Source organism: Loa loa (assembly GCF_000183805.2).
Source record: "Loa loa unplaced genomic scaffold supercont3.366, whole genome shotgun sequence".
In the NCBI taxonomy this organism is placed as follows: Eukaryota; Metazoa; Nematoda; class Chromadorea; order Rhabditida; family Onchocercidae; genus Loa; species Loa loa.
This window is the reverse complement of record NW_018108546.1, coordinates 36555-63046: the sequence shown is the minus strand read 5'-3', so window position 1 is coordinate 63046 and position 26492 is coordinate 36555. Positions and strand designations below refer to the sequence as shown.

Genomic DNA, 26492 nt, shown 5'->3' with positions numbered 1-26492 from the left:
AATAATAATAATAATAATAATAATAATAATAATAATAATAATAATAATAATAATAATAATAATAATAATAATAATAATAATAATAATAATAATAATAATAATAATAATAATAATAATAATAATAATAATAATAATAATAATAATAATAATAATAATAATGATAATGATAATAATAATAATAACATGAAAAAGAAACAAAACTAGGTTTCTTTTTTTTAAAATAATTTCTCAAACGATTTCATGCTTTAATAAAGTGAAAAAATTAAAAACAAACATCAAGACTAGCAGTACTATAATATTGTATGATTGTGATACCAATAAATGTGATTAGGATAATTATTTGCAAAAATAGTATTATCATACATTGTTGTCGTCGAAGAATGTATCGTAGTAAACGTTGTGTATTACTACGTTTATACTAAAATTAACATTTTATTATCTATTTTTTTTAAACGAATTAATAAATAAATTTAAGGTTTTGTTGCGTAATTCATAAATATCAAAGCTATGAAAATTATTATGACATGCATTTAAATTAAAGCAATTTCCTTTGGTAACATGCATTTTAACAGTTGCATGCACTGTTGCGAATACATGCATGCATTCAAATAATGTTCATTTCACTCTCTCCTTTCTTCTTCTATCCCTCTGTCTTTCTCTCTCATAAAAATCAAAAACTGAATATGTTCTAATATTTCTATCAGATATTTCTATATATATTCTGATATTCCTATATATTCTGATATTTCTATATATATTGGTAGTTTTAGTAAAGTTCTCATCACTTCATATCTTTAACCTTTAACCTCGTAAAGGAAGAGAATGTCTAAGATTGTCAACTTTTGCAAATTATAAAAAAAGAATTTTTTTTTTTAAAGCACAACATTTGACATCTTTCGAGAAACAACCGCTTTAAAGTTTTAATAAATTCATTTATGGCTAATTTCATAAAACGTCAAGATTTAAATAATCGGTTGTAAAATTTTTCCATCCTTTTTCTTCATGCATGCATTAACTACAGTAATAGAATGGATGATTTTTGACTTCAACTTCTTTGATCTTTGCTCTTTCATTCTAATGACAAACAATAAATTGGAAATCAACTTCGTTGACTGGTATTGTTTTTGTTATCTTATGACAATATTTTGCACATTACATTTGTGCCCGTTATTTCTGTTGACTAGTTCCACCAACCTTTTATTTGATCATCTCATATCTGATTTTCAATAAAGGTAAAGGATATACCTTCAATTGAAATGAGATCATTTACAATTTCAGGTAAATGAAAACAGTTGTGACTCCTTTTTCAGGAAAAGGTCACGCTGAACCATGTACGACCTCGGCAGGAGTCGAACCTGCAATCTTCGGTTCCGTAGACCGACGCGTTATCCATTGCGCCACGAGGCCACTTGACTGACAATTTAGATTAATTAATATATATGTATTCCCAAATCTCTGTACATAACTGGATTTCCGGATTTCTTTCCGTATAAACGAGTATCAGTTATCATAACAGATTCATTACAATTACAAATTGCAAATTCTATCCATTCATAAATCGTTTAGATTATTTGTAATTTGAAAAATGGTCAAATCATTACGTAAAAACTTTTATTAAAAAAAAAAAGAATGAAACAAACATATCAGAGCAATGAATATGTATTTTTTTTTTGCTTTCCGTTTATTTGTTGCTAGGACACGTTAACATAAAGCGTACGTGTCTTTAACGTTTACTTTTTCTTGAGCAAAAAAATAAAGTATAAGTTTAATTATCAAAATTTATATTTTACAATATAAGAATGAAAAATAAAATAAGTAAACAGGAAATTAAATTGTCCAATTTATTTTTAATATCTTGGAAAAAAAATTACCAAAAGACAGAAGAATTGGTCATTTTTGCCGGAAAGACCGGGAAAAGTTTAGGATTTCGTGATGTGCGATTACTTTATATTATATCGATATTTACATATTATCAGTATAGTCATTATATGGGTTACTGTAATTTTATAGGAAAATTTTTTAATACTTTCCAAATGTTTCAGCAAAAGAGAAGGGTAAAAAGGTAACATTAATAAAAAAAAAAAGTTCCAAATTTTATGAAAAGTAGTAGATTAAAGACCTCTGACACTTGCCCTCTGATCCCTGATCAATTTCCTTGCAACTTAAAGTGCATGTAGTTAATAAAGCATATGGGATGTCACCTCAGATTTGTGACAAACGTTCATTTCAACCATGATCGATCACTACGTGAACAGCAGATTGATGTCGTTTCATCACCGGTACACACCCAAGAATTGAACTCCAAACCGTCTACCACTACCATGTCTCAATGCAGTACACCATTTTTACCAACTCTCTTTTGTTGTGGATTCCAACCATTTCTTCTTCATCAAAGTGGAGGTGTTGAAGATACTAAGCACTGCAACTCAACGAAGAATGCAAAGAATCAAAACAACGCTAACCAATCTTCCATTCTTGTAATGTCCAGAATTGACGGACAAGACAGACCCATATGCGCATCAACAATAGAGAGTCTAACCAGTTATTCCAACTTTCAGAAAGAAGTGAACTCCCTTCTGTATCCCACACCAGTGATTACTTAATTTTGATTTCTTCAGTTAATCATATTATCTTAGCATTGTTTTATTAAAAGCAATAGATTGAATTGATCAACAACAATAACTATCTAAAACAGAAATGATTTACGAACAATCAATCAAAGTACAATATGATTAAAATCTGACGATTTGAGGTTTAATTTCAATTTATGAAGAACCAAGCGTAGTTCAAAGAAGAAAATCCTACGACGAGAACGTGCTAAATAAATACGTAAGCATAACACCTCAAAGACGTTTTGAACTGAATCAATAATCAATCAGCGCCGGTATCGGTATCTCTTAAAATAGAACCATAACTGGAAAATTCCATTAACAAACTGACACTTATAACCATGCTTATGGCTAATCTCCCATTCTCGATTAACACATTTGAAGGCTATATCTTCGTAAGGTGGTCCGGCATGAAACCTTATCACAGCAAAATCCGGGTCATCACATGGTGTTACCGTAAACGTTGGCGTTTCTGTGACATCCAACAAATCGGGATAGAATATCTGGAAGCAAATAAAATTTAGGTTTAACATGGATTGAAGAAAGGATTTCCAGCTACAGTTTCATATAATCGCCCTAACTACTTGAATGAGGAATGGGAGAAACTATAAGGATCAAACAACGCCAAAATACAGGGAGAAAATATTTCGCGCAAATTTGAGGAAACATTTCGAACCATCGATATCCATCCAACCCAACCTGCGCATTAATCAATAAACGAAAACTTGCATTATAGCATTGCAAGCTATTTCCGGTAAGCCAATGTTTAGTTGGCTGATTATTGCTATCACATTACCAAGCAGTCTAGGGTTCTTATGATAACAACGCAGCATGATTCTTATTTATTCACCAAATGTTAACTTTTAATCTTTAACTTGATAAAATGAAAAGCTTTTAACGACTACCAAATGAATTTAATAGACTACTAAATTTTCAAAACAATTCAAAACTTTGAATGACTTACATTAAAGCGATAACCCTGCACAATTTTCGGTGGCGGATTATCCATATCATAATGAGTCTGATTATATTTGTTCCACTCGAATCCAGTATGTACACGATTGAAATATCTATAATCAAAAAAATCAAAAAATTTCTACATATGAATGAAGAACAGATTATTTTTAGCAAGATGCAGATTATTAAAACTGTTAGATCATGAAATTCATGAATACAGTAGATCGAGTATAAATCTCCTTAGTCCCATTAGTATTAGTATAAATCATAAGATATGACTGACAACAACGCTAATACAACTTCATCATCGCTTAGGTTTTTAAGGAATCACTATATGAGAGAAACGTAGTGAGGATTACCTTGGTTTCCGCGGACGATATTTTTCAGACCAAAGAAAAGTCTGTGCTTCAAGCGGTGCTTCCACTGAAAATGCTGCTTCATCATTCGTCATACCTCGGCGAGCTATCAGTTCCATTTCCGCTTCTGCCACCTATAATAATACTGACAGACTAAATGTAACTTTGATTTTTAATTAAAAATAACAAATATAGGAAACAAATGCCTCTGTCATCCATATTTAAGGACTGCTGAATGGCAAATGAAGTAAACCACCATTTGATAGAAGCATGAAAAACAAGAACTAAAACAAAAAAAAGAAAAAAAAACTACCGACAGATCATTCGATGTAGACGCTGCAGAGCCGCTCTCAGCTTTATTCATCATTTCTTTACGTTTTTGGATATCTTCTGTTTCATCCAGAATTTCTATACCTGGCATAGCTTCCTTTTCATCACCATACGATGGACTATATGAACCATGTTCATACATTTCCAGTGTTAGAATTTCCATTTCGTCCTCCGTCAAAAGTCTAAATTCACTATGATTTTTGAACAACACTAGAAAATTTTCATAAATAGTTCAGAAATCAACCAAATCTATTCATGGAAGGCTCCATTCAGTGATTCTTTTTTTTTTTTTTCTTGCCTTCAGTGATCATTTTTTAGCCTCTGATCAATTTTTGCAATCATGATATTGATCTCGTAGTAAGCAAAACCATTTCATACTCAGCATGCTTTGTTATTTACTCCTTTTAATTTAATATCTCAATTTACGTAATGGCACAAAGGTAACATAATTAAACTTCAATGAAACGTACCGCCATTGCTGTTCTTTAATATCATCTTCCATAGCATCTAATTCATCCAGCTGTATAGGAAGTGTTTTTAGCTTAGCTGACTGCTTCATTCCACTCGAACCTTCGCTATTTTCCTAGAATCATTTTACTGAAGAACTGCTGATATTTATCCTAAATAGAAACTAAATCAAGCAAAATATTACCACTCTGAAGACCTGCTCAGATTCACATTCACGTTTGTCCTTTTCAGCCTTTTGCTCTTCTTTTATCCTTTTCAATTTACCCCGTAATATTTCCTGATGTCGTTCATGAACACGAGCTTTCGCCATATGTACGTGAAGATGTTGTAACGTGAATTCCAAGAATTCCACATCTATACCAGGTTCACCACTGTGAATCTTCTTTTTGATCTGGGTTTCCAACAGTGCTAATTCCTGATGAGTTTTACCCTGTAATATTATTTCGCAATGTTTGGCTTCGCGAAAAAATTATCAGATTCAGTTAATTTTATCGCTTGTCGGATCATTTTTTCGATACTATGTAATTATGATATTAAAGCAGTCAATATAGAAGTTTTTTTTTTCGGAAAATCCCATAAGCTATGCTATCATCACCAAATAAATGCTCATCAAAAAAGAAGCTATTTCACTTTTTCGTAGAACAGCTCTTTTCTGAATAAGCGAAACAGCACTGACCTTGAACAATCGGGTAATATCACTTTGCACAGAATTATGAACTGATTCTCTTGCGTTAGTCGAATTAACATCATTAGACAACTTTCGTATTTCATGCCGAACAACTGTACAAAAATCTGTCCACCAGATTGAATTATCAGTTGGATCGACTCGTCGATAAACCTATTTATAAAACTGATTTGTAAAAAAGCAGCACAGATGGCTCGACTATTAAAAGTCTGAATAATCTTGAAGATATACAATGCTTGGAATCAAGAAAAACAAAATACCTTGATATCTTCAAGCAAATCTTCCAGATCCTTGATTTTAAGTCCGTACAGATACGTTAACGGATCGACAAGCTCAAATTCATCATCTTTCTTATTTTCCATCTTTTCACTATCATAGTTGATATATCTAAAAATATTCAAATGATAACAAATTACCCAACAGTTGAAGTCTCCTACCAGCAAACGAGAAAAAGGGAAAAAGAAATGCAACAAGCTGAAACAAAAATGACTCCATTGAGAGAAATGACGCAAGATAAAACATCAATACCAAAGTACCTCGCAAGGAAATCGATAGGCTTTGCTCGTCCTTCCTTCAGCCTGATCTGTGTGCGCAATTTAGCCTGACTAAGTAAGAACCCTTCTTCTGTCGCATACCAGTCTGAGTTATGCCGTCTTTCCTCATCTCTTTTGATCATTTCTAAATCTTCCCTAGCTGCATCTCGTGCTTCTCTGTTTCTTTTAAGCTCTTCCATTTCTGCTAAGTTCTTGAGGGTACGATCTCTGTTCCTATATTCAACAGAATTAATAAAGAAGCAAGAATTAAGCTTAATTACATATGACCAGCCACTGTTTTAATATATAAATAGTAGTAGGTTAATCGTTTGCATAAACAACATATCTTCCTAGATATTTGATTAATCTGATGAACTGAAAATGATCTCACCGTAGCTCACAACCAATTAACTTACATTTTTTCAATTTGTTTGAGTGACAAATCAGCCTTGCCTTCAGCTGCCAATTTCTTAGTCCATATGAAAGTAGAAGTCAAATTCGGATCATTAAATGGGTTATTGGTGTTAGTGTATTTGGCTTCATCGTCCAACATTACGCCTGATTCTTTTTCCGCCTTCAAAATTATTGATGAAAGTGAATATAACATATCATTCAGCAAATATAAAACACGAAACTTTTAAAAGCTTAAAATTCAAAGGAGTAAAACCTCCTACCTATCAAGATAAAAAAGTGAAGAATAAACTATATTTAGAAACTGCTGTATTTGAAATTCACGGGAAGAAATTATCATACTAAATAATTTTTAATCACTAAAGATTACAAACATCACAAATAGAAAAACCTTTTTCAGTTTTTTTGCTAAACGTCTGGCTTTTTTCTCTTCCGAAGTTTCCATCTTCTTCCTTTTTTCTTTTTCTTTCTTCTTCTTCCGCTTCTTCTCTTCTCGTAATGCATTCAAACGCTGATCAAATCGATCATCCTAGAAATGGTTTGGTAATAAGAATACCTCACCATCCACGTTCTTCAGTACATTTTATGGTAGCTTATTTCAGAATACAAGCATCTCTCAGATCATTCAGAACCGAAATGCACAAGAATAATAATCCAGTGCTACAACGAAATGTTTAGTAATGGAGATGAAATGAAAGTAATTGTGGTAGCAGTGAAAAGTCATGATTTCTAAAGAAAAAAAAGAGTATGAGGAAGTCGCAGATCAAAAAAGTAATAATACCTTATCAGTATTGGAGCTTGAGGAACTGCGCTCGTGATGCCTCCGTCGCCTCTTCCGCTTCTTATCATCACATTCATATCCATGTTTTTTTTTCCCCCTATCATTATGTTCCATTTTATCTACAAGTTGCGTGACGTAAGTCTCATTCATTTAGTAGATTAAACTTAAACCAATTGACTTCATACGTTATTATATCTGCGAAAAAAAAAGAAAAGAAGTTTGCAATGGTTTAACCACGCAATATTCCAAATGTGATGTGACAATTAAACAGAAAAAAAAGTCAGACTGAAATGAAACTGAACACTCTACTTTGGTACGAATGGTTTAATGGATAAAGCAATATCACTGGATTGATAGTAATGTGAAAAAGTAAAGAAAGCTTAAAGTGAGTAAAAACCTAACGTACGTGAAAACATCACCCCTTCCTCCTCGTACTAATTTATCGCAGAAATGAACGTCAGGGCCGTCCAGTAAAATACGGCCCGCGGCGTGCCGGATAGGTATTATGTACGGAAGGGAAATTAAACGAAGACTCATGATATGGACAAATGTGGAGAAGTATAGACGTATGTCTTACCCTATTAAAATGGTCAATAATTGAACTGTAATTATGATTGAAGAAAAACTACAAAATAAAAATCTTCAATTCAAAAGAGAAAAGAAGGAGTTCCCGACCTCGGCAGGAGTCGAACCTACAATCTTCGGTTCCGTAGACCGACGCGTTATCCATTGCGCCACGAGGCCTTAGACGGTCGCCCTGAACATTTTACCACATTGTTTGAATTATTTTTTGTTTAACTGGTTTTCTTTCGCTTTTTTTGTTTTTTTTTGTTTTTTGTTTTCTCGTCCTTTTTCATTAAATTGATGAAACGTTAGGTCACGTAAAATACTCGTGACCTAAACTGCTAATTACGTATGCATATTAAGCAGCATCAATTGGCCCTCTTCCATCGATACATTCAATATGTTAGAAGCTATAATACCTTGTTATACCTTAATGGAATAAGGGATTTTTCTATCGCTGCATAAGAAACAAAAGGAAAAAATCTTTATAGATAGACTGAAACGTGCAGTTTTAAAATATTGAAAACAAATTCATTTTGGAATATTACCACTTTTTAAATCTTAAAAATTTTATCTTCAAAAATGTATCGCAGCATGCATAATGCAGGATAATTAATTAACAGAATGCAACTGCGTGCATTCATTTTTTCCACAACATCATTCTGTCGATTATTTTTGGCTATTTCAAATGATTCATAAGTGATAAAAAAAATTACAGTAGGAAAAAATCGTTACCACTGTAATGAATGTCCAGTAAAAAAAAACGTTGTTACTTTAACGAAGGTACAGTAAGAAGAAGATGGTGGTACGTAATGAATATACAGTACGAGAAAATCGCTGTTACTTTTTGTAATGAATATATAGTAAGGAAAAGTCGTTGTTACTGTAATGAATATGCGATAAGAAAAAATGGAATATTCTATATAATAAAATATTGTCTAAAGAAACGATATTTGACATTTTGCATTTCAAATATTTAAGATATCTATTTAAAAATCATTATTACCTGTAATAATAACGGAATATTCTCATTCTCAAAAGGGATGGCGAAGAAAACGCTTTTTGATATTTTAGCTACCATATCCATCTAGGAATCATTACTACTGTAATGATAAAAGAATATTTTCTAAACAAATAAGAAAAGATATTTTAGACAGTAAGAAGAAATGATCCATCTATTAAACCTAAAAATATCATATCATTCTATTCTATTATCAATTTTTCTCTTGGTTATCAACAATCTAGTTAAAATATCGGATTGTTCTAGAGAAAATACGGTGGATTGGAGACATTTTTTTTTTTTCGAATAAAGTTTTTATTGCTTGGATAATTTTAAATTCAAAAAGAAAATACGGTAGTCGACAATCTGAGAGAAAAAATAATAGGCATTCAAAAATGTTTGGAAAATTTGTTTTTTGTTTTTAACAATTAGTTGCAAATGGAAAAAATGGACAAAAGGTCAAAGTTCATTTGTTATATTTGTATTATGCAATAGTTCTTATTAGTTTCAATTAATCATTAAAAATGTTACAAAAATACTCACCAAACAATATAGAAATCAGAAAAAAGAGTGATTTTTCTGATTAAATTAGAAAAATGCGACATTTACTTTAACATCGAATAAAAAACACTGATAACAGATAATTGTCGTGATTATTCAAAACTCAAAGATTAGAATTATTACTTTGATCTAATTATCTATCAATTGCCATAGTCTTTATTTCATAATCAATTTGAGAAGATAGTTAATTTTAGGAAGTTTTAAATGTATGTTACTTCATTATACTTCTCCACACTTCAATTACTTTACAAAAGTTTGGCAAAATTTTATTCCCCAAAATTTATTTACTATCATAACTTAATCTATACATTTAATAGTAAGAAAAAAAATTAAAAAAATGGAATTAAATTTAAAATTGAAATAACTGTTGTCCATAAATATATTACATAACTTTTTTTATTTTATTTTCTTGCAAAAAAATTATGATTAATGAAGTTTGTAATATTTATATGATATTACAAAATAAATATTATAAAAAAAATTTTTCCATAGTTGTGGAATTAAAAAAAAGGTCCATTTGTCTTTTTAAAAATTTTTGAAAGAAAATTTTAGGAAATGAATTTGTTAGGAAACCATAATGGAATTTTCGTTTCTAAAAATTTTTTCTTTTTTTTTCATTTTGTAAAATTTTTAAAGCATGAAAAAAATTTGTGATACTTTTAAGAGTTATGACGCCATCCATATATTTAGTCTAATTACTAACCAACAGGAAGTAAATAATGTCATCTATATTAGTCATTTCAACAAAGTTATTTCAAATTATTTAACTAGCTAGCTAACTAATTAGTTAGTTAGATTGTTATCAGTGGTAACTTTGAATATTTTTTATTTATTGTTTAATTAATTTTTATTCCATCTATTGTTTTTTTCGATTTTCTCTATGATTGTTTAAGTTTACAAATATTTTTTTTTCCAATGTTTTCATTTTAATCCTAACCGACAATTTGGTTTTTAATTTTAAAGATAATTTATTAAGATAAGTTTAGTAAATACTTATTAAATTAGCAAATTCATTTTCTGATATTTTCTTTTTCAAATCCCAACTATAATTTAGTGCGATAAATTGAAATTATTACAACTATCGGAATAATAATTGAAACAATTATTTTACATTAATTGTTTTCGAAAATTATGTGAAATTACAGAATTTGGAAATTTTTTAAATCTCCAAAAAAAAAAAAAATAAAAAAATAAAAAAATGAGACAAAGTGAAAAACAGTGACAGCAAACTGAAACTTTTTCTTTTTTTTTCGCATCGATTTTGGACGACTATTTTTATGAACTAAAAAATGATAGCTGACATTTGGAAAGGAAAGAGATAGCTGACTTAATTTATTAATTAATTAAAACGAAATAAGCTCTATTAATTACCATTAATTGATAGCTCATTAGGATTGCCACATTCTTTTACATTTTTGTCAATTTTATCATACTTTATTGAATTTTAACTTTAAATTAATAGATAAAATTTATTCAAACTTTTATAAAATTTTACAAATTTTTTTTCTTTTTTTGAAAATATATAATTTTAATGTTTGGAAATTCAAAGAAAAGTATAAAGCATTTCAAATTTAATATAAAGTAAAGATAGTTACTGAGCAACTCGTCTTTTTTTAAATCAAATCAAATTTAAATTACTTTTGGAAAGATTTAAATCACTTTTGGACACTTATTAAAGTCATGTTTTTTGAATTGAATTTAAGATTTTTTTGCTCAATTTGAAAACAAAAATTTTGGTTGCATATTCTTGAGTCTCATAAGAATTTAATTATAATCATAAATGAATTATGATCATAATTAAGTGAAAACATTATTTTCGACGGTATATTTTCTTTTTTTTTTTTAAAGTAATTAACCTAAGTTTGTTATATAGTTATATATTAAATATTAATATTTCAGGATGGATATCATGCATAATATTAATTATAATGTTAAATGCATGAATTGTAGGAATTAAATTAAAATCGTAAATTAAATCGTAATTATACCATTAAATGATTAAATTAAGGGACAATGTTAGGAGGTTAATGAAAAAATTTCTGCCTTTCACAAGAATTTGCTAATAAAAAATATTGCTAATTTAATGAATATACTTTAAATGTTTTTATGTAATTTTGAGAGACTAATTAAAAATATGATTTAATTTTTGGAATAATCATAATTAAGTGAAAAGAGTTTAAATGGGAATTTTTTTTCATTTTTATTTTTAATTAAATTTAATTTAACTGTTACGAAACTATCATAATAGGAGATAGTGATAGTGATGCAAAAGTTTAAAATAAATTATAAAGAAATTAGAGTAAAAAAGGAAAAGGAAAAGTATTACCTAATTATTACAGATGATAATTAAAGAAAGTTTTGCTTAATCATTACAGGTGACAGTTTCGGAAAGTATTACCTAATCATTACAAGTGACAATTTACGTCCTGGACGACCGTTAAAGCGAAGTAACTACGTAGATTTCACCGATTTTCATTCATCGAACTTCAATATGATTAAAGGTAATGCGATTTTTTTTTCTAACAAACTATAAAATACATTAACAAAATACTTTACTTAATTAGTTTAATTTAAAAATGAAAAATCCTTTGAAATGGATAGTTTTTTTGAAGGGAAATTGCTTTTATTTCATTCTATCAAGTAATATTACTCAAATATAATATAAAAAAAAAAAAATGCATTAAGGTTTAGGAAAATTAATTAATGAATTACGACATTTATGATTCTTCATTTATATTTTTAGATTTTCACTTGAGGATTACTATTTAAATTCCAATGTAATAAGAGCAACAGCGCTTATGGCGCTCATGTCCTTTTATTTATTCGTTTTTCACTTTTGAATCGGCTTTTATTAAAATTTAAACGTAAAATGTCAATGTTCAATACGAATCACTCGAAAATTTCTTTACTCTAACTGTAAAAACGTTTTTTGTAATTAATTCTCTTTAGTCTATTAGCCACAAATTGACTGATTAACTTTTGTTGTACCCCAAATGTTTGTCTGTGAAAGTTCTTTTTTTTTATTGATTTCCCAGAATTTGTATTTGTCGTAAAAATGAAGTATATGGAAGTTTATTTGTTTCGATAAATTCAAAACTTACTTTACTTTTGTTTCTTTACTAGTAGACAGTCATTATCACGTTTACGTCATTATTAGAGAATAATATGTATGACATTTCATATTTAAAAGTAATTTAAATAAGTGGTTTAAATCCCCCGAACCAAAAAATATCGACGAATAGTCTAGCACAAATAAGTCATTCAAAAAAAAAAAGTAAGAAAAAATGGATTGTAAAATGCAAAATGAAAAATAGATCTAAGACAACTCTTGTTTTGAGGAATTTTTTTGAAGAAAAGAAAAATTTTAATTCTTTCCAGTTTGAAGAAATGTGACCAGTGATGGAATGTAATTTCAGATGAAATCGTCTTTGAGTTTATGCCACAATATGATATCTGGCGATTATATCAACCAAAACGAATATCCTTATTGGGATGCATATCGCTAAAATCAAGTAGATATGAATATTAATTCACTTAACTAACGATTGTTAATGAACTATAAAATAATAAACTGAAAATAAACGCCTAACTCCATTGCTCAGAAAGTTGTATATGAGAAATTATATAACAGACTCTTAAATGACAGATTTCCGAATTTTTCGAATAAATGGAAGGTATGAACAAACATGCACATATAAATATATGAATAAGGGATAAATTCTGTTCTAAACTACTAAAACATCGACATTATTTATTGAGCAAATATTTCACCGTCCTAAATATGCATAACTTATTACAAAAAGAAAACATATAACACTAATAATTCATCCTCTAACTGGCAAATCAACATATAACAATAAGAACAACAACATCTTACGTTATTTCTCCGCTTCGTATCTCATCGATTCAGTGAAGTACTCGGAATTTCTAGAATATTCCAAAATATTTGATAGATTAAAATGGAGCTGAGCGTATCAAATCATGACATTCTTTATTACGACTTATTCAAAGCATTAATGAATACACTGAGAAATATGAAAAAGTACGAATCATAATTTCTATCAAGCTTAAAAAATCAATGTTTCGGAAATTTCAATACGACTAAATTCATTTATATTTCCTTCTCTCTTTCTATTTCTTCTTCCTCTTGTCGCTTCCTTTTTCATTCGCTTCCTGCGCTTCTTTCCAATCTCTCATAACTTGTTGCTGAATATCCAAGGCTAATGGCGCATACCTGGATAGTCAAAATTAGTCCTTGATAATTTTTTTTGCTTAGCAGGTAAAGACTGACATGGCAGTTGACAATTCCACTCACTTTGATGCATAAATTTAAAGGGCTAGTATACAATTTGCGTAATCAACTCGTTACGACAGAGATGCCAAGAAAAAAAATGAGGGTGTTATTCTAGAATAGCGATTTGAAATTTTTGCAATAATATTTACCAGCAGCAAGACATACCAATCTTTCACTCTTGGTCAGGATCTAAAAAAATTTCGCTGAATCGGCACTTTTTTTTAGCTGACATAGCATTTAACATTTACATGACATGTATCTCCAAAATGTTATTAAATCAGCGGATGCAGTTAACGTTACAAATTGCAATAGATAAGGAGAATGTTAATCTGCTTGAATTACCTGGCGAATTCCATTACATACTCCCCTTTTCCTTTTGTCATTGTCCGCAATTTTGTCGAGTAACCAAACATTGCTCTTAAAGGAGCCTAAAAATACTTCCAAATGACGCCAAAAATGGAACGAAAATTCGGACTTAACAACTTTCAAATCACCAAATTCAATCTTAGTCTTTCTCTAAATGTACTACATTCTTTTCATGGATTAGTCTAGAACCTAAGAAATCTTTTAATTTTACTCTATAAAGGCGAAATGTCTTACTTCACATATAAGAGTTAAATAACCACCGGAAAGCGATGAATCCAACAGGATAGAACCCGATGATAATGTACTCGATATTGAACTCTAAACATATTATTATTTTATTAGGAAGTGAACTTAAAAACTAACTAGGCGGAAAATTAAATAGGAGAAGTAAGCCCATGTTACCTGAAACTCCTCTGGAATAGTTATATCCACTTTCATTATAGGCTCCAACAATTTCCATTCAGCCTTCAAAAATGCTGAAAATTTCTTGCTTATAATATATATAGACGCGATGAGATGCCGAATATCATTTCAATGTTCAAAAGCTAACGGGAAAGTAGCTTATACTCATAATAGGTGTCAATATCCACAGCAATGAATAGATGAGAGGTGTCGAAAACTTTGGACCAAATCAGTATAGGGGAAATCTGAAATCCGATCATATAGATGAGAAAACTTCCACTAACCTTCTCTCATCATATTCTGCATCGTATTTATCATAGCAATATCAGTTGAATCAACTTCATGCGTTTTACCATCCTGAAGTCGAACTTTGATCCCGGCAATTTTGGTATGGATCAACGGACCCTCATCTAACATCATATTGAAGCCCTGAAAATTTCTAGATTACTTTTGTCTTCCGATTAATTTTACTCATGCTTTTTCTAACTTACTCTTATCACTCGTTCGTCTTTTAAAGTCATCTGTAGTTTACTTTTAATTCATTTACGCCACATATTTTATAGTCTTAAAGCAACCACAAAGCTACCACTAGATTTTAGCAGTTAGCAAAATTTACTTTTCTCAGCGGAACAATAAGATTTTTCGGTATATTATTCCCGATTGTTTCATCAACAAATTCAACTTCCATGTTCCGATGCGGTGGCAATGGTTCCATTATTCCTTCAATTTCTCCAAACTGTCCCTGACCACCAGTTTGCTTTTTATGTCGATAATAAAACCTTAAAAGAGAGTGCTAATGTCCGACTGGAACAAAGTATAATGACAATATAAAATATTCAAATATATTTATATAACCACAAAGAGAAAAGTTAAAATTCTTGGAATTAAAGTTTTTCGAAAATTCCTTCCAACTTCCAAATAAACGGTTTCATTTTGCTACTAAAAATTGAATACAACATTTTCTTATATATGCATAATTTTGGTGAATGAAAGGAAATAACAAAGTGAATGAAAATTAAATGTACTTGTATGGGTTCGCAATGGTTTCACGGTATGCAACCGTTGGTGCACCTAGTACAACAGGACAATTAAACTCGTTTTTCATGCGCTGAGCATAGATTTCCTGGAAAAATAGGATGAAAAATAAGTGTAAAACAGCACATGTTAAATCATCAAAGTGAAAAGATTCAAAGGCTCACCAAATGCAATTCGCCCATTCCAGAGACTACGGTTTCTCGCGCTTCCGTATTATATTCCTTGCGGAATGTTGGATCTTCTTTAGTGAAACGGTTTAGAGCTTTCATAAATTTCTCGCCATCTTTATTGTTTACACATCGAATAGACATCGAAATTACTGGTTGCGGGATATGCATTGATTCCTGAAAAATGCGACTTTTAAGATTATTATTATAATACGTAGCAGTGAAATAATATTATTCTCTGTTACACTGGATTTTTTAATTGAGATAATATGCACTTAAACAAGAAAATAAACTTACGCAGTGAACTTCGTAATCACTCTCGCCGCAGAATGTTTCACCCGAAAAACATTCTAAACCATACGTGGCGCAAATATCACCAGCAAATGCAGTATCGATTTCCTGTATATAGAAATATAAGTTTTTTCTTTCTTAGAGAAAGTATAACATCGAACTTTCTCAAAACCAATTTCATTTTAACCGGTTGAACATACCTGCAATGAATTAGCATGGATCCGTACTAATTTCTGCACGCGTACTTTCCTACCATCTTTTGAAGCATAAATAGTATCACCACGACATAACTGCCCCTGATATACACGGAAGTAAGTTAGCTGTCCAAATTTCCCAGCCTATAAAATACATTAACTATAAATATTAGTACTTCCCTGAAATATATTTATAAACCAAAAAAATTTCCTGTAGTAGAAAAAGGAAAAAAACAAGACAGAAAGTTGTTGTAACAAATTTGAAAGTAACTTTGAAGAAATTAATCAAAGAATTATAAAAAAACATGAAGAATCCAACCTCTAGTTTGAATGCAAGACCAACAAATGGTTGAGTGTTACTACGTTCTGGATTCAGCACAATTTGTTCCTCTTTCCCGCTCCTCAAATATTAATGATCTTTTAGTACATAACTTAAGGGAACGACAGTTTAGAAAATGAGAAATTAAGCGAAAGTCAAACAAATTGTGGCTTGTGAAAAATTTAAAAGTACAAGAATTGGAAATTGAAAGTAAAATTAATGACTAAAAGTAAAAATAATGACTATCAAAATTACGATTGAAAATTTACTTTCCTAAATTTCACAAAATTTCATAATTATTTTCCTAAGCCAGTATTTGAGATTTTGCATGTACCTACACTTTGTTTAATGTTGAAGCTCGATTCACCACTTCCGATGGATTGGGCAAATACTGCACTATAGCATCAATCATTAATTGAACGCCTTTATTCTTTAATGCAGTGCCAACAAACATAGGTACAAAGGTTCTCTTGATTGTAGCCCGACGAACAGCTTTGTGAATCTGACTCGCAGTTGGCGTAATATTATCAAGCCACTGTTCAGCAATAAGATCATCGCCATTTGCAAGATATTCTGTAATTTTATGGTGTAAGGAAAGATCATTAATGATACATTTGATCATGAACACAAGTCAGTACACAACATTTTGTTCCTCACTTAAAAGATCCCAATAAACATAAAATGATAGAAGAGAAAGATGAATCAAATCAATGGACAACCTAGAGAATGAACTGTAAAGTCCGTTGTATATTGAAAAAATTGCCAGACTCATGCACATAGAAGGTTAAGAAGACTTTTCTTTCTTACTCACCACCTTACAATACAAAGATAAATCATCAAATTAAAAAGAATGAGATTAAAAGATGTAAAAATTAGAGCAAACGGTTATATATCACAGAGCAGAGATGCAAAACAGGTGATCGTTCTACCTATTAATTCTTGACGCATATCTTTTGCTTGTGCCCGTAATTCAGCCGGTATTTCATCCCTTCTTAATATACTTCCATCAGAATCTTCATTATACACTGCCTGTTCCTCGATCAGATCTACGACACCCTAAACATGATGTACAAAGTACTGGAAGAAAAAAAAGATCATGTAAAAAAAATGACAATAGATATTCCATAACTTGAATATCATGAAGGGATATCTTTTCATCCATCGAATAAAAGACATCCTTTTATTGGAAATAGCTATCATTCCCAAAAATCAATCAAGGATGGTGGATCAAAATTATATCACTTAATGCTGTGCTTGAGAAGCAACACTTTTAAGGCTGAAAAATATCCACTCCACTTAGACATATACTGCCAAAATTCTGTATAAATAATCAGCTGATACAAACAAACCTTGAAGCCATGTTCTTTTCCGATTGGGATTTGCAATAGGGCTGCATTATGTTTCAACTTTGTTCGTATATCGTTTAATGCTCTGTAACAAATCATAAATTATTACAAGACGAGACATACATGTCAAACATAGCATTAAAACACAGTACTTGAATGGATTTGCACCGGTTCGATCCAGTTTGTTGATAAATGTAATAAACGGTACGTTGTAGCGCGCTAATTGTCGATTGACAGTAAATGTCTGGCTTTGTACTCCTCCAACACCGCAAAGTACTAACACAGCGCCATCCAATACACGTAAAGCTCGTTCAACTTCCACCGTGAAATCAACATGCCCTAATTTCATCTTGTTAATTGAAATATACACAACATGGAATTCTAATCCAGAATTTAAAAAAAAGAATTAACGCAGTGCAAGAAAGATTATTAATTGGATATAAAAGAAATGAAAAACCTGGAGTGTCAATAATATTGATATTTACACCATTCCAATCAACATAAGTTGCAGCTGATTGAATGGTAATTCCTCGTTCCCTTTCTAAATCCATAAAATCCATTGTTGCTCCAACCTCATCTTTTCCTTTCACCTAAAATGAATTTACCGTATTTTATCTCGTTTTTATCAGTAATTTTAATAAATTAATTGGAGTTGTAAATAAATCAGATGAATTAAACAAGACCAAGATAAAACCTGCAAGAACACCTGAACAATTTTACTTCGTATGACCAAAAGAATAAATGGGCAAACTATTGCAATAGCGCTCATAAATGAATGCAAAAACATTTTTGCCTTGCGTCAGTTTTTTAGGCCGTCAATTTGTATTTTACTAAATTATACCTCACTTCCCATAATGCAAGAAATTTTCGATGTTTCCGCGACTATGATGGTAAGTAGAAAAACCAATTTAAGAAAGTAATATTCTCGTATAAATCAAATAGTAAAAAGTTACAGAGGAAATACGAGTTGGGAAGACAAGAGTTAGAAATAATATATTCAAAGTAAGCTTGAAACTACTAAATTCTACCAAGCTTCAATTTTAATAGATATCACCATAGCATATTATTTTGAGGCGAAGCGTTAGTTACTTTAAGGATGTCCGATACAACAATCAAAAAACTAATGAATGTTTTGATTAAAACCATACTTCATGCATCTCCCTAATCCGACCGGCATAGTACAAAATTCTTTCCGTAACTGTAGTCTTTCCAGAGTCAATGTGAGCAGATATACCTGGAAATTTTGTGAAATGAATTAAGGAACTGAGAAACCGCCAATTCGTAAAAAATTTAAAAAACCGTCAACCGTCAAAACCGATCCTGTTAACATACAAATTATAGTATACTTTCCTCATTAATTTTTTCCCCTGCATGAAAACAAAAGCAAACCTATATTCCGGATTTTCTCCAAGGGTTTTATTCGACAGGTAGGGATAGGGTCGGTTTGTGTTGTAGCCAAATTCCTCCAATTCACAACAAACTGCAAAATATATGTAGTAATACAATTAATTTATTCTGTAAAATACTTCTTTAGCATCCAGGCAAATAAACCATCTTAAATTAAACTTGTTTCTTCTTATCGTGCATTTTACTAGACGAAATTTACCTTTTGTATGATTTATTTAATGTCAGATTACTATGGCTGTCAAAATGTATTATGTAATATTGCAACGTAAATAAATGTAGAAATAGCAGAAAATGATTTCAAATTTCAAGAGCTCATATAAAATCATAGTAGAATTTGATAAAGGAAAATACTAAATGTCCGGTCTTACTGATTTGATATCCAGCGGGACACGCCTGGTTCGACTTAGCACCATTATCTTTCGTTTTTTCAACTTCCAATATGACGTGTGCACCTGCGTAACAGCTGTAGTCACATTCAGTGAACCTAGAATAATGCAGACAAAACCATTGACCTGGCTATTTTATAAAATGTTGAGCGACAGCTATCTTCAAGTTTAAAACTGTAAAAGGATTGTCTTCTTCATCCCCTTTTTTTCCAGCGTATCATCAAAAGAGGATATTTTTCCTTTATTGAACAAGTGGATAACAAATACGCATACACTGTTGATAAAGCGACGCATTGCAAACAAAAAACTGCTTATTCCCGAACCATAAAAATTGAAAATTTATTTAGAAATTATATGTACAAGATTAATCAGAAACATCTTGTTATAAAATACATTAAAAGCGAATATCTAATATCTTCAGAACCGTTCCATAAACAGTGGAACCACAGATCATTTGGAATCTTCATCAACGAAGTCAATTAATCTTCGACAACACCTGAGCTCTTTTTTCAGTATTCTGGAACAAAGCTTTCACCAAATGACGTACTTCATCTGCATGTAACCACTGTGCCAGAGGTCCTTTTCCATCACACCATCGATCATAAATGTTCTAAAATAATGGACCATGTTAATGACTTGCTTTTCGGATGCACTGATTTAATACATCGATTTTATGATGTCGATCCAACTTTACCCTTTTGTTATCCACACAAATACATATGAAAGCCGATAACAGCAAACAAAAAATGCAAACCTGTAAAGATGAGTCGAGGCAGAACAATAACTCCTTGATGCGGAAATATGGTGCTTCGGCATATCTATGGATCGACGAATGCTTCGACTGTCCAATCTAGAAAAAAAATATTTTCTCAGCTTCAGATATTATTCCCCATTGATGATGGAAATAGAAATACATGTTAAAATGAAATTCGGACACTGTTATTACCAATAACGATATAAAAAACAAGTGTTGCTATTGCCGAAACATTATATAAAAAACAAGTGTTGCTATTGCCGAAACATTATGAAGTTCGATGAAAATAACTTTTGCCTTTTCTAAATGAAAAAAAAAACATAATTATTAGGTACCAATTAAAAAAGCCAGGTCACTGAGGTGTCTAATACTTTTTTATCCTTGTTTATTACCCAAGAAAAATTCTCGTTTTTTTGCATTAGTTGATGAATTTTATATCTTTTTTGTTTTTATTATATATTAACTAAATGATCAAACGGGAAAGAATCAATTCTAAAACTTACAACAAATAACATCTCCGATCTCTTCAAAATCTTTCTCAGTACTATAGCACTTAGTTCAGCATCAGTTGCTCGAATATCTTCCGCAGATAACAATATTTTGATCAGTGTATTGAAGAAAAAAGAGATGACATTCCCAACACAGTTCGCATAAACTATTTTGGTTAGAACCTACGAAAATTATATTTTAGTTTAAAAGAACACCACATAGGGCACTTTACCTCACTAACTAAATATACTGAATGAATAAATAGCTACTTGTGGAGTAGGAAGCTGTCCAGTGCATATTTTTCCGAAGAGCATTCATGTAGTCATTACAAAGTTATGTGGCCAAAAACTTAGGAAAGGATTTTCGATCAGAGAGGGTATTGAAAAAAGCCAGCAATAGTCAAAAAGCAAAACAGCTAATAAATTCACCGTCCTCCAAACTCCAGAAATTTGCTCCAGATTCATCATACATCCATCCAAACATTTCATGCATTTTTCATACTGTGAAACGTCATCCAAGCCAAAAAAGACTGGAAAATGTCATTGCTGAGTTGTCGAGGAAATTTGAAAATAGATTGAAAATACATTTTGTTCATCCGCAACACATAAAAAAATGTGTAAATGTGCTAACTTTTATCATCCGCCAGAAGAGTAGAAATCTGACGACGACGCTGGGCTAACTGCTTTTCCATTGATTCGGCAGCAATCTGTCGAAGATTTGGAATGAAATCCATAAAGGAAATGAACAGATTTTTTGTCTGTAAAAGTGTAGTTTTTTCAAGTGCATTCGTTTTTGAGGAAAACAAGCCTTATTTGATCTTGCCTGTTATTTTACCTGATTCTGTATATAAAGAAGTTGGCAGATAGAAAGACGTTAAACGACGAAGGAAATCACCACATTTTCTATTGAACAAGCAGGGTAATTAAAGGCAGACCAAAAATTTAGAATTATACGAATTTGTAAACTGAAAATCCCACTTAAGAAATAAAAAAAATAATGCAACCTGCATGACGTCGCGCATTTTCGGCAATATTTCAACTGTTATAACCATTAACCGATGACAGATATAATAACAGTTGTTATAAAATATGGCTGAAAAAAATTCAAAACTATCAAATCTATACAACAAATTCTTGGAAGGTTAGTAGAAAGGATTCGTATCGGTTGAAAATAATGCCTCCAGTCATTATGAATCAAATAACAACACTAAAGTAAATTGATATAAAGTAAGCTACTTCAGCAATAGTCAAACTCATTTCCTTTTTAGTGGTAATTCCCTCGCTTATTTATCAGGGACGAAAAAAATTCTTGCAGCTTCAGGTTATACCAACCTGATTCAACATCTATTCTACCGTGATTAAACGATAAATTTTAGATCAACAAACATTTCACCGATAACCCAAACCTAAACACATCAAAAGATAGAGGCAGTATACCATAAGTCTCCTTTGATAACGATTACTGTAAAATACTGTACCTGTCATGTTTGATTACGATTGTACTAAAGATGAGTAAATTGCAAGAGTATCTGGATAACTTTAATATAAAACGATATTCAAGAAAAAAAAAAAACGAAGTGATATAGGGAAAAGAAATCCCAACCTGCCAAAACAGGAACCGAGGAGATTTCAGAATCATGCTTTTGAGGTGCGGTCCATGCATAGAGTTCGACTATATTACGAGCTGTTTGCAACATTTTAGCCATAGCTGAGGCGGAATCTGTTTTCGCTGCATCATCCAGTGTTCTTACTATTAGATCTGTTATGTCGGCAGCCGTCTTACTGAAATAACCACAACAATACTTTTATGTTAATGATTTCACAATAGAATGCTAAAACTATTTCAGCCTCTAAAACACATAGCATTAGCGACATCACTTAAAATATTATAAAATGATATAATGGGCCGGGATCCAACAAAATGTCAACAGCGAGCGAAAGAGCAGGTGACATAATCAAACGGAACCGGAGATATATGTACTGGAAGCAATTATCATCAACCTACTTCATATCACAAAGAGACTTTTCGAGCAACAACATTTAAAGCGCTTCACCAGAGGTAAATAACAGAATGTCATACCTGACTTGACAGCTCACCAACCGCATCAATTTCGGATAATGTTCCTCATTCCCATCGGTTTCTTCCGGTTTTCTTAATCCGAGTTTAATAAATTCTTCAACAGTTTCATCGTCATCCGTATTTGAAGTGCTGCCAACCTACAGGACAGTTCGACCACTAGTACTGTAGGTCTCTGGGTTTGTGTCTTTTTTTGTGTAAATCCAGAAACAGGATGTAAATAAAGAGCTGGAAAACGTTGATGGTCTTCGTAATGATACCCATCAACGGTTACCATTTATTTAATAAAGAAAAAAAATGAAGTCAGCAGTCAGCGATTAGTCCTGCTCATAGAGACAAATTTCCACAGAACAGTCTGATGACACTATCAGGTCTAGCAATCAAAAAAGATGAAAAAAAAATATATATATATATATACTGAAATAAAATCTGTCAACGGCGCTTCAATAAGGGAACGTGCTTCGCCAATAATCTTGTTGCATCTTCGATTGATGAACGTGCTCTCGTAATTTTCAGCAAATTTCCGAAACGATTCAGTTAAATTTGTGAAAAATCCTAGCTTCTGAAATATAAATGCCAAAATTAAGAAGTAATATATCATACCTTTTGAATGGAATTAATATAATACTATGGAAAAGGACTTGAATTAACAAACCTTCATCTCCTCGCCAAATTGATCTGTCGTTGCTAGAAGAGTCTCAAATGCAGGTATATCTTTGGAATCATAAGGGATAGCTGGTGTAAGGCATTCATGCACCAACAATTCAACGATTTCATTTGATATTTTATCACCAATCAACTGCACCATACTTTTTCCACTTACTTTCATCGCACCGAGATTTGAGCCTAAGTTCTGGAATAACTCCAGCATTGCGCTACAAATATAAGCATTTTAAATACAATGCATCAGCATTGCATGCGTAAATATTTCTCTTTGTTGTCGTTTATGCCATCCCATACAAATTCAATTTGATGGATAATGAAGAGAAAAGAAATATCTCCTTAGAGTATGAATATTTTCATGCTGCAGCACTACTAATATTTCAAAAATGGATAGTTAAGCCTTAAAATGAAATTTCGATTCAACTTTCTGAAGAATTAGATATTCCAAAATTTGTATCACAAAAATTTCTATTCTGTATAAAATGCATATAATAGATACCCATGAGTCTTTAGAAAATATCAAAAATCAAAGTAACATCTTTCAAGTACTCACCGGAAAACTTTTTCTGGATCAGGGCGTTTTCTCTTCCCATCTTCCACTGGTGTTTCCTTGCGCACTACAAATTCATGGTCTGAGAAAGAAGTACCACCACGATAAATGATAATTTCAGTAGGATCTTTTGCAGCAATCAACCTCTTACAAAAATGATGCATCAAAGCAAATGACAGTTTGCCAACTTTTGCATCAATTAAATTTAAAATATCCATTGCAGATAGTTTCTGAAACAGTCTTTCATTCCCTCGTTAAAAAAAAAAAAAAAAAAAAAAAAAAATTAACGAAATGTTTATGGATACTATTACTCCAATCCGTTTTAAAGAAAGCAGTAGTATGAGGAACAAGTTCGGAGTTTTTTTGAGCTTTCTCTAAAACCCACGAAGAGTAGCGAGATACATACATTTAACTTACTACCAGCGGATCAGTCATATGAAATAATTGCAAATTTAAAATCCATGCCGATCTATCCTAATATTCAGGTATTATGCCATAAAGACTAAAATAAACATTACTTTGCAAGAGCACATTAAGATTAGGATATGTTGGCATGTAAGCATAAGCACAAATGATGCTTACAAAATAATTCATAAAACATTTACTAAGCTTAAAGTAGTCTCGCATGTTGCAGTACCATAACTAAAACTCGAAAACTTTCATTTATTCTGATAACCGAGTCATAGCCAAATGGGAAAAAAATTGACTTTTAAGCTGCAAGAAAACTTTTTGAAAATGCAAACTCACTTCGTTCAAAGCATCACAGCTAGATCCCGTCAAGTGCAAAATAACTTTATTATTGAGCTCTCGTACAGAAAATATCTGATCCCAGAAACTGTTCAACATGTAAGTTAGACCTTGTCGCAGCATCACAATTTCCGTTTTCAATGCTGGACCAATGCGCTCTGCGAATGTTTTATCAATAGTTTTATCCTCCTGCAATCGTTCCAGGTCGAGTAATATATTTGCTAACAATAACGTTTTTATGTAAAATTGCTTTTACAGAAATATTGGCTCCATTCAACTTTCTTTGAAGATAAAAATATTCATTAAAAAAAGTCCTCATATTCGTTTGTGATCATTTTTTCAAAAGCCTAACCAAATCTATGAAAATCAAGGTAAATTGGTAAAGATATTGTTGGAAAGATGACTTATCATTTGTTAAACTGCATGATTGTAACATGATAAGTGTTTCTTACAACATTTGAAACCATCCTACTGCTATATCTCGAGTTTAAAATATCTATTTTACTCTAATCAAAGAATTATATAAAACTAGGATAAACAGTAATTTGATCGCACGAATAATCCTCTATTAATCCAACACTGCAAGAAATCTCAATTACGACATAATTGAACTTTTCAAGAAATTGTGCCTGTATAATGTCCTTTAATTTTCCTTCCAGCTGTACGAGCAGTTGTGCATTGACCAGAGAGTTTTCTTCATTTGAGGAGTACCATAATTGACATATCAGTGATTCAATTTCTTCCAAGGAATGCATTTTCAATTTCCAATCTTTTAAAGATTCTAATTTTTCCAGTTCTTTTTTCTTAAAGAAAAATTTTTTAAAAACATGTAAACAAATGCCGCTATTACCCGCCAGGAATAAGTTAATGATATCGAGAATTAATGAAAAAATTAATGGTACTGAAAAGCAATAGTATCGTTTAATCCATCTTTGGCAAGTCAACTGATCGTCTGTTAATCGATAATTTGACGGTAAATTGTAGGTTTTATTAATTTCGCCGTAACCACTCACTTGTTCATTTCTAAACTTTCTTTTTTCTTCATTTCCCATTAATTGATAACTGAACAGTCATTGCTAATTATACAAGTCCATGCATGTTCATATTAGGCAATTCAAATAAACAATCTGACAACTAACATTTAACTCAGCTTCCTTCGCCACATTTTCTACATTGTTAGCAATGGAATCGACTGAGTGATTGACGGCACTACAGGTGGAACGAATGGTATCCAATAATTTATTAGTTGTAACCAAATCAGGGATACATTCCACATATTTCTTGTTTATTTCTGATGCGATATCAGTCATTGCTGAAATAAACAGATAATTAACAGAACGACAATCACAAAAACCATTCGGAAATATTACTGAGATTGAACCGAACAATTAAAACTGTTTTAATTTGTTTAATTTTTTTCCCAGATTAAAATTTGTTTTATCAAGGTATTTTACCCGTAGCTATTAGACGCTCCAAAGATGATATTTCTTGTCCAATATTATCTCTCTTACCATTACTGACATCTACTGATAACATACGTTTTTCAGGCGTTCCTACAGTGGTTGCCATCGTTCTTAATCTATAAAATGATAAGTCACACGTGAAAAAAAAGCCTCTGATAAGAGGTATTTCTAATCCAGTGCTATCAACTCGACATTTCATACTGATAACATAAGTTTCCGTTATATATACTTGTTATATATATACAGAGAGAGAGAGAGAGAGAGAGAGAGAGAGAGAGAGAGAGAGAG

At 31.2% G+C, this 26492-nt stretch overlaps 4 protein-coding genes and 2 non-coding genes across 6 annotated transcripts; 1 reads left to right on the top strand and 5 right to left on the bottom strand.

The window, feature by feature from the left end:
• Positions 1-1334: 1334 nt before the first annotated feature.
• On the bottom strand, positions 1335-1407 carry LOAG_20091. Its single transcript has one exon. It is a non-coding gene; the product is annotated as a tRNA-Arg (tRNA).
• A 782-nt stretch (positions 1408-2189) lies between these two features.
• Positions 2190-2603, top strand: LOAG_03868 (hypothetical protein; the record flags this gene model as incomplete). Its single annotated transcript, XM_003139405.1, has 1 exon — positions 2190-2603. The coding sequence occupies one exon, from the start codon at positions 2190-2192 to the stop codon at positions 2601-2603; it is 414 nt and encodes a 137-aa protein (XP_003139453.1).
• A 210-nt stretch (positions 2604-2813) lies between these two features.
• On the bottom strand, positions 2814-7255 carry LOAG_03867 (hypothetical protein). Its single transcript, XM_020446437.1, has 12 exons — positions 7131-7255; positions 6741-6878; positions 6355-6512; positions 5942-6172; positions 5666-5792; positions 5397-5558; positions 4905-5150; positions 4723-4835; positions 4236-4434; positions 3926-4056; positions 3574-3679; positions 2814-3112 (listed from the first exon to the last, which is right to left on the bottom strand). The coding sequence occupies exons 1-12, from the start codon at positions 7242-7244 to the stop codon at positions 2876-2878; spliced, it is 1962 nt and encodes a 653-aa protein (XP_020303224.1). The 5' UTR covers positions 7245-7255; the 3' UTR covers positions 2814-2875.
• A 546-nt stretch (positions 7256-7801) lies between these two features.
• On the bottom strand, positions 7802-7874 carry LOAG_20090. Its single transcript has one exon. It is a non-coding gene; the product is annotated as a tRNA-Arg (tRNA).
• Positions 7875-13386: 5512 nt separating this feature from the next.
• Positions 13387-19566, bottom strand: LOAG_03866 (translation elongation factor G; the record flags this gene model as incomplete). The annotated part of the gene is made up of 19 exons (XM_020446436.1): positions 19445-19566; positions 19059-19149; positions 18818-18903; positions 18127-18259; positions 17822-18008; positions 17673-17754; positions 17253-17379; positions 16662-16896; positions 16324-16405; positions 16011-16148; positions 15817-15918; positions 15517-15696; positions 15343-15440; positions 14934-15096; positions 14602-14746; positions 14318-14391; positions 14150-14233; positions 13892-13977; positions 13387-13489 (listed from the first exon to the last, which is right to left on the bottom strand). The coding sequence occupies exons 1-19, from the start codon at positions 19487-19489 to the stop codon at positions 13387-13389; spliced, it is 2241 nt and encodes a 746-aa protein (XP_020303223.1). The 5' UTR covers positions 19490-19566.
• Positions 19567-19937: 371 nt separating this feature from the next.
• Positions 19938-26330, bottom strand: LOAG_03865 (hypothetical protein; the record flags this gene model as incomplete). Its single annotated transcript, XM_020446435.1, has 15 exons — positions 26196-26330; positions 25881-26053; positions 25371-25544; positions 24742-24930; positions 23998-24224; positions 23437-23656; positions 23200-23343; positions 22785-22921; positions 22308-22486; positions 21709-21797; positions 21336-21462; positions 21134-21234; positions 20720-20887; positions 20217-20312; positions 19938-20072 (listed from the first exon to the last, which is right to left on the bottom strand). Exons 1-15 carry the CDS (start codon positions 26308-26310, stop codon positions 19938-19940), a joined length of 2274 nt encoding a protein of 757 aa, XP_020303222.1. The 5' UTR covers positions 26311-26330.
• Positions 26331-26492: the final 162 nt, after the last annotated feature.

Bases quoted from the DNA above. Each gene is read 5' to 3' on its own strand.
- LOAG_03867 (XM_020446437.1), bottom strand. From the start codon at position 7,244: ATGGAACATAATGATAGGGGGAAAAAAAAACATGGATATGAATGTGAT. The intron at 5,151-5,396 runs GTCAGTGCTGTT...ATAATATTACAG, and splicing joins ATATTACCCGATTGTTCAAG to GGTAAAACTCATCAGGAATT. The intron at 3,680-3,925 runs GTAATCCTCACT...TTTTGATTATAG, and splicing joins TATCGTCCGCGGAAACCAAG to ATATTTCAATCGTGTACATA.